At 42.2% G+C, this 8,458-nt stretch overlaps 1 protein-coding gene across 1 annotated transcript; it reads right to left on the reverse strand.

Annotated features, from left to right (window-relative positions):
• Positions 1 to 368: 368 nt before the first annotated feature.
• Positions 369 to 8,251, reverse strand: LOC118573030 (tubulin alpha chain-like 3). The gene is given in 2 exon segments (XM_036173008.1): positions 369 to 1,492; positions 8,221 to 8,251. Coding segments are annotated over 2 exon segments (1,155 nt in total).
• Between the last annotated feature and the right edge of the window lie 207 nt (positions 8,252 to 8,458).

Below are 8,458 nucleotides of genomic sequence, written 5' to 3' on the forward strand. Positions count from 1 at the left end.
GCCCTCTCTTCAGTCCCCCTAAATGAAATTTTATGGTGAACCCCCTATTTTCCATCTTATGTATATTTGTAATTAGGCATTTATATGGTTACTATCAAATCCATCATGGGAAAGGTCATAAGTAGTAAGGAAAGGTTTATGTAACCCCAGACTGTCAATCAAAACACAAAAATCTTTGGAACACACTCCTTAGCAAACAAATTCCACATTCCTTTGAGCTCCCATAGAGAAAACCTAGCAATAATCAGAGTCCTTGAATACACTCACTCATATGGCCCACTGACACTCTTTTTTTTTTTATTTGAATTTTGCTTTCCTTTTATTCATTAGGTATATAGGAGCTTGAAAACAAAGTATAACATTGTAACTCAGCATTCATTTGCATAGTCATCTTTACATGAGAAACTCAGCCCCACTTCCTCATAATCTTTTTCCAGAGCAGCCAGATCTTCCCTGGCATCTATAAACTCCCCTTGTTCCATGCCTTCTGTGATATACCAGTGCAGAAATGCCTTTTTGGCATACATGAGGTCAAATTTGTGGTCCAGGCGGGCCCAGGCTTCCACAATTGCTGTGGTATTGCTCAACATACACACAGCCCGCTGAACCCTGGCTAGATCCCCTCCTGGAATCACTGTAGGTGGCTGATGATTGATGCCCACCTTGAAACCAGTTGGACACCAATCAACAAACTGAACAGAGGTCCTTGACTTCATGGCTGTAATTGGTGCATTCACATCCTTAGGGACCACATCTCCTCTGTATAGTTGGCAGCAAGCCATGTACTTCCCAAGCCGAGGATCACACTTGACCAACTGGTTGGAGAACTCAAAGCAAGCAGCAGTGATGTCAGGTACAGAGAGCTGCTCTTGGTAGGCTTTGTCAGCAGAGATGATGGGGGCAAGGGTCGTGATAGGGAAATGCATCCTGGGATAAGGTACTAGGTTGGTCTGGAATTCAATTAAGTCCACATTTAAAGGCCCCTCAAATCGGAGTGAAGCAGTAATGGAAGATAACACCTGGGCCATCAACCTATTGATACTAGCATAGGAAGGACGTTCAACACCAAGTTTATGATGGCAGATGTCATAGACAGCCTCATTGTCCACCATGAAGGTACAGTCTGAATGTTCTATGGTAGAATGAGTGGTGAGGATGGCGTTGTAAGGCTCCACTATAGCAGTGGAGACTCTAGGAGATGGATAGACAGAGAACTCCAATTTTGTCTTCTTGCAATACTCTAGTGAGAGTCGCTCCATCAAGAGAGATGTAAATCCAGACCCTGAGCCTCCTCCAAAGCTTCAGTAAATAAAAAATCCCTGAAGTCCACTGCATTGTTCTGCTAGCTTTCGGATCCTTTCTAGCACAAGCTCAATGACCTCTGAGGCCACGGAGTAGCAACCTCGTGCATAGTTGTTTGAAGCGTCCTCCTTTCCATTCACAAGCTGTTCTGGGTGGAAGAGTGAGTGGTACTTCCCCACATGGACCACATCTGGTGGATTCAGTACAGGCAGGTCCAATCCCCTCCTTCCAGGCTGAGCAAAGTGTCCCTGTGTAAGCCCAAGGTTCCAAACAGCCAGCTCATGCACTAAGGACAATTCCCGGTCCCACAGCCTGGGTGCCTCCCAAACAGTTCAAGCTATTCAATTGTCTCACTTGTCCAGAGGGCCTGATCCAGCTGGGGACTCCACAGCCTTTGGTTCATAATTCATGTGCTTCCATTTGTTTGGCTATTTGTCCCTGTGCTTTTTCCAATCTTGGGCTCAACAATTCATGCTCTTACAGTCCCTCCTCTTTCTCGACAATTGGACTCCTGGAGCTCCACCTGGGGCCTGGCTGAGGATCTCTGCATCCATGTCTGTCTGTTATTGGATGAGAGTTCCAGCTCAACTGGTAGGGTGTTTGGCCATCTGATCACCAGACTAGGTCAGATCAGGTTTTCTCTCCACCATTGCCAGCAGTCTACAGAGGATGTATCATTGTGGATTTAAGGGGACCCCTCCAGCACTCTGCCTATTCCTGTTCTCATGTGGTCTTCATTTATCATGGTCTGTTTTTCCTTGTTCTCCCTTTCTGTTCTTGATCCAGCTGGGATGTCCTGCTCCCCTAAGCTTTCTTTCCCTCAAACCTTGCCCTTCATTACTCCCACTGTCATCCAGGTTGTTCATGTAGATCTCATCCATTTCTCTGTCATTGGGTGATCCCTGTGTCTTTCCTAGGGTCCCATTTTCTAGGTAGCTTCCCTGGAGTTGTGTAGCAGTCTAGTCATCTTTGTTTTACATCTAGTATCCTCCTATGAGTGAGTACATACCATGTTTGTCCTTCTGAGTCTGGGTTACCTCACTCAGGATGATTTTTTCTAGAGCCATCCATTTGCCTGCAAACCTCATGATGTCATTGTTTTTCTCTGCTAAGTTGCCCTGGCCAGCTGGGTTTCAACGGGGGGGGGGGGGGGGATTGTGGGAGAGAATGAAAGGGAAGGGCAACATGAAGAGACGGACAGCAAGACAGAATTCTGATTAAGCCGCCAAACTTTATTTCTCTCCACATGGCTTATATAGCATAAGGGGGGAAGGGGCAGGAAGGAGGGAAAGGGAAAAGGGGCGTGTAGAACATGGAAGGAGTGCAAGATGTGTGAGGCAGATAGTGCAACTGTGAGATGTCTGCTAAGGTCACTGGTCAGGGGCAGTTTATTCTGTTGCTAGGCTACCTGACCCTGGAATGCTCTTTACCTTCAGTTGTCATGGCACCTGACTGTGGGATGTTCTCTTATCTTTGGAGGCCTCTGGTTACTGCTCTGGGAAGGGGCTTATGAGTTGTTCTTTGGTCTAGCTAGTACTTTCCATGGTTCATGTTTGGTTCCTGACATCTTGGTACCTAACACTAAGTAGTACTCCATTGTGTATATGTACCATATTTTCTTTATCCATTCTTCAGTTGAAGGGCATCTAGGTTGTTTCCAGGTTCTGGCTATTACAAACAATGCTGATATGAACATAGCTGAGCAGATGCCCCTGTGGTATGATTGAGCATGCCTTGGGTATATGCCCAAGAGTGCTACAGCTGGGTCTTGGAGGAGATGGATTCCCAATTTTCTAAGGAAGCACCATATTGATTTCCAAAGTGGCTGTACAAGCTTGCATTCCCACCAGCAGTGGAGGAGAGTTCCCCTTGCTCCACATCCTCTCCAGCATAAGCTGTCTTCAGTGCTTTTGATCTTAGCCACTCTGACAGGTATAAGGTGGTATCTCAGAGTCATTTTGATTTGCATTTCCCGGATAATTAGGGATGTTGAGCAATTCCTTAAATCTCTTTCAGCCATTTGAACTTCCTCTGTTGAGAATTCTCTGTTTAGTTCTATAGCCCATTTCTTAATTGGACTGTTGGGCATTTTGATATCTAATTTCTTGAGTTCTTTATGTGAGTCAGATGTGGGGTTGGTGAAGAACTTTTCCCATTCTTTAGGCTGTTGCTTTGTCTTGTTGACCGAGTCCTTTGCTCTACAAAAGCTTCTCAGTTTCAACAGGTCCCATTGATTGATTGTTTCTCTCAGTGTCTGTGCTACTGGTTTTATATTTAGAAAGTGATCTCTGGTGCCAATGCATTCAAGAGTACTTCCTACTTTCTCTTCTATCAGGTTCAGAGTAACTGGATTTATGTTGAGGTCTTTGATCCACTTGGACTTAAGTTTTGTTCATGGTAACAGATATGGATCTATTTGCAGCCTTCTACACATTGACATCCAGTTAGGCCAACACCATTTGTTGAAGATGCTTTCTTTTTTCCATTGCACATTTTTTGCTTCTTTGTAAAAAATTATATGTTCATAGGTGTGCAGGTTAATGTCAGGGTCTTCAATTTGATTCCACTGGTCCACATGTTGGTTTGTATGCCAGTACCAAGCTGTTTTTATTACGGTAGCTCTGTAGTAGAGCTTGAGGTTGGGGATCATGATGCCTCCAGAGGTTGTTTTATTGTACAGGATTCTTTTGGCTATCCTGGGTTTTTTGTTTTTCCATATGAAGTTGAGTATTATTCTTTCCAGATCTGTGAAGAATTGTGTTGGTAATTTGATGAGTGTTGCATTGAATCTGTAGATTGCTTTTGGTAAGATCACCATTTTTACTATGTTAATCCTGCCTATCCATGAGCATGGGAGGTCTTTCCATTTTCTGACATCTTCAATTTCTTTTTTCAGGGACTTAAAGTACTTGTCATATAGGTCCTTCACATGCTTAGTTAGAGTAACCCCAAGGTATTTTATATCATTTGTGGCTATTGTAAAGGGTGATTCATCCCTGGGATGAAGCCTATTTGATCATGGTGGATCATTGTTTTGATGTGTTTTTGGAGTCTGTTTGCCAGTATTTTATTGAGTATTTTTGCATCAATGTTCATGAGGGAGATCGGTCTGTAGTTCTCTTTCTTCATTGCATCTTTGTTTGGTTTAGGAATCAGGGTAATTGTAGCCTCATAGAAGGAGTTTGGTAGTATTCCTTCTGCTTCTATTGTGTGGAACAATTTAAAGAGTATTGGTATTAAGTATTCTTTGAAGAACTGGTAGAACTCTGCAGTGAAACCATCTGGTCCAGGGCTTTTTTTGGTTTGGAGACTTTTAATGACTGATTCTATTTCCTTAGGGGTTATTGGACTATTTAAATGGTTTGTCTGGTTTTGATTTAACTTATGTATGTGGTACCTATCCAGAAAATTATACATTTCTTTTAGATTTTCCAGTTTTGTGGAGTAGAGGTTTTTGAAGTATGACTTGATGATTCTCTGGATTTCCTCATTGTCTGTTGTTATGTCCCCCTTTTCATTTCTGATTTTTTTTAGTTTGGATGCTCTCTCTCTGTCTGTTGGTTAATTTGGATAAGGGCTTGTCTATCTTCTCAAAGAACTAACTCTTTGTTTCATTAATCCTTTGTATTGTTCTCTTTGTTTCTGTTTTATTGATTTCAGCTCTCAATTTGATAATTTCCTGGCGTCTGTTCCTCCTGGGAGACTTTGCTTCTTCCTGTTCAAGGGCTTTCAGGTGTGCTGTCAAGTCACTAGCATGAGATTTCTCCAGTTTCTTTATGTGGGCATTTAGTGTTATGAATTTCCCTCTTAGCACTGCTTTCATAGTGACCCATAAGTTTGAGTATGTGGTGTATTCATTTTCATTGATCTTTAGGAAGTCTTTAATTTCTTTCTTTATTTCTTCCTTAACCCATTGGTGATTCAGTTGAGCATTATTCAGTTTCCATGAGATTGTAGGATTTCTGTAGTTTTTTCTGTTGTTGAAATCTAACTTTAAACCATGGTGGTCTGATAGAACACAGGAGGTTATTCCAATTGTTTTGTATCTGTTGAGATTTGCTTTGTGGCCAAGTATGTGGTCGATTTTAGAGAAGGTTCCATGGGGTGCTGAGAAGAAGGTATATTCTCTTTTGTTTGGGTGGAATGTTCTGTAGATATCAATTAAGTCCATTTGAGCCATAACATCAGTTAAGACCATTATGTCTCTGTTAAGTTTCAATTTGGCCGATCTGTCTAGAGGTAAAAGTGGGGTGTTGAAATCTCCCACTATTAATGTGTGGGGTTTTATATGTGATTTCAGCTTTATTAATGTTTCTTTTACATATGTGGGTACCCTTGTGTTTGGGGCATAAATGTTCAGAATTGAGACTCCATCCTGGTGGATCTTTCCTGCAAAGAGTATGTAATGTCCTTCATCATCTCTTTTGATTGATTTTAGTTTGAAGTCTATTTTGTTGGATATTAAGATGGCTAGACCAGCTTGCTTCTTAAGGCCATTTGATTGGAAAGTCTTTTCCCAGCCTTTTATTCTTAGGAGGTGTCTGTCTTTGAATTTGAGGTGTGTTTCTTGTATGCAGAAGAAAGATGGGTCCTGTTTTCATATCCATTCTGTTAGTCTGTGTCTTTTTATAGGTGAGTTAAGTCCATTGATATTAAGGGATATTAATGACCAGTGATTGTTCGTTCCTGTTATTATTTTTAATTTTTGGTGGTAGTGTGTGTGTGCTTCTCTTCTTTGGGGTTTACTGCTGTGGTGTTATCTATTGCCTTTGTTTTCATGGGTGTATCTGCCTTCCTTAGGTTGGAATTTTCCTTCTAGTGCTTTCTGTAGTGCTGGGTTTGGGGATAAGTATTGTTTAAATCTGGTTTTGTCTTGGAAGGTCTTGTTCACTCCATCTATGATGACTGAAAGTTTTGCTGGGTATATTAGTCTATGCTGGCATCCATGGTCTCTTAGTATCTGCATTATATCTGTCCAGGTCCTTCTGGCTTTCAAAGTCTCCATTGGGAAATCGGGTGTTATTCTGATAGGTTTGCCTTTATAAGTCACTTGGCCTTTTTCCTTTTCTGCCCTTAATATTCTTTCTTTATTCTGAACGTTTAGTTGTTTAATTATTATGTGGCAAGGGGACTTTTTTGGGGGGTCTAGTCTGTTTGGTGTTCTATAGGCTTCTTGTATCTTCATAGGCATTTTCTTCTTTAAGTTGGGAAAGTTTTCTTCTATGATCTTGTTAAATATATTTTCTGTGCCTTTGAGTTGGTATTCTCCTTCCTCTATCCCTATTATTTGTAGGTTTGGTCTTTTCATGGTGTCCCAAATTTCTTGGACATTTTGGGTCATGACTTTGTTGGTTTTAGTGTTTTCTTTGACTGATGAATCTATTTCTTCTAACGTATCTTCAACACCAGAGATCCTCTCTTCCATCTCTTGCATTCTGTTGGTTATGCTTGCATCTGAAGTTCCTGTTTTTTACTCAGATTTTCTATTTCCAGCATTCCTTCTGCTAGTGTCTTCTTCATTTTTTCTATTTCGCTCTTCAGGTCTTGGACTGTATCCCTTGTTTTTTCCTGATTTTCTTTCAGGGACTTATTGTTTTCTTCTGCTTTAAGTGTCCTTTCCTCTAGTTTTTTATAGCGTTCTTCCCATTTTTTGTTTGTCTGTTCCTCCATTTTATTTTTGATTTCTTCTATATAAGGCTCTAGCCTCTTCATGATGTTACTTATAAAGTTGTTTTCTTCTTCTTCTTCCATTCCATGATGTTCAGGTCTAGCTGTTGGAGAAGGGCTAGGTTCTGGTGATGCTGTATTGCTCTTTATTTTGTTGTATGTACTTCTGCCTTGGCGTCTGCCCATCTCCTTGTGGGTTCATTCTTGGTCTTATCAGTGTACTTGGTCCAGGCAGAGCTGACAGATTTAGGGAGCCTCTCTCTGGTCCAGATGCAAGCTCTGGGCTGGATGAGAGCTCTGGTCCAGATGAAAGTGCTGGCCGGATGGGCAGTGGGGCTGGACTCTGAGTCTCAGGAAGTCCCTGGGGTCTCCTTATCTTGTCCAGATGGGAGTTCTGGGACAGGATAGAAGCTCTGGTCCAGATGGGAGTTCCGGGGCAGTATAGAATGCTGGACACTGGTCTCTAAGTCTCCAGAAGTTGCTGGGATCTCCAGCAGATGGGTGTGGGGGCAAGTTGTTGAGGTTGTAGTGTCCACCAGAGGGTCCCTCTGGTCCAGATGGGAGTTCCGGGGCGGATGGGAGGTAGGGGCTGGTCATTGAGCCTCAGGAAGTGGCTGGGGTCTTGGGCAAATGGGTGTGGGGGCAGGGTGTGGAGACTGCATGGTCTGCCTGTGGTCATGGAAAAGGGGGGGCCTTCCCACAGGGCCCACCAATTGGCCAGAAACTGGGGCCAAGTTGGGCAGGTCCTCCCAGGATGGTGCCCAGGGGTGGGACCCAGGGCCATTTGCCTCTCTGACTATAACCCCAGGCACTCACCTCTGGTCCAGATGGGAGTTCTGGGGCGGATCCCCACTGACACTTTTGACAGTGTATTCTGTCGCTGATCTGTCCTATCATTTGGCTTTGAATAAAGTTTTCTTGCTACTCTGTAACCCATGTGGGCATTTATTTCAATTTTTTGAACAAGAGACCATGAGCCTGGAAATATTCACCCAGATCCCCCCGGACCTCTGATAATAATCTTCAATTATAGAAACCATCTCTTTGAAAGACTATAAATTTGGTTGTTACTTCTAAGAATAACCCAAAGAGACAAAGCAAAGCAAAAATAAAAAATTTAATAAAATAATGAATTGAGGTTCAGAATAAGATGGAAACAATTTTTTTTCAACTAGAGACTTAGGGCTCTGACTGTTCTACAAAAGCTGAAAATTTGAGGGGATTCTTGGAATCAGTACAATGCAAACTTACCATCTGCTTTGTGTTGAGCAAAAGCAGTCATCCTGTCTCCTTAGAAAATTTTGGCTTCAGAAGGTTTCTTTTGTAAAATTTTAATTTTTTTATAATTTTATTTACTATACCGATGTGTGGGCACACACACATGTGTAAGCTCCATGGCGTGTGAATGGTGGTCAGTGGACAACTTTTGAGAGTGAATTTTCTCCTTTCACTGTGGGTTCAGGTGATAGAACCCAGGCCATCAGGTTTG

This window comes from Onychomys torridus, chromosome 23 (genome assembly GCF_903995425.1).
Source record: "Onychomys torridus chromosome 23, mOncTor1.1, whole genome shotgun sequence".
Taxonomy (NCBI): Eukaryota; Metazoa; Chordata; class Mammalia; order Rodentia; family Cricetidae; genus Onychomys; species Onychomys torridus.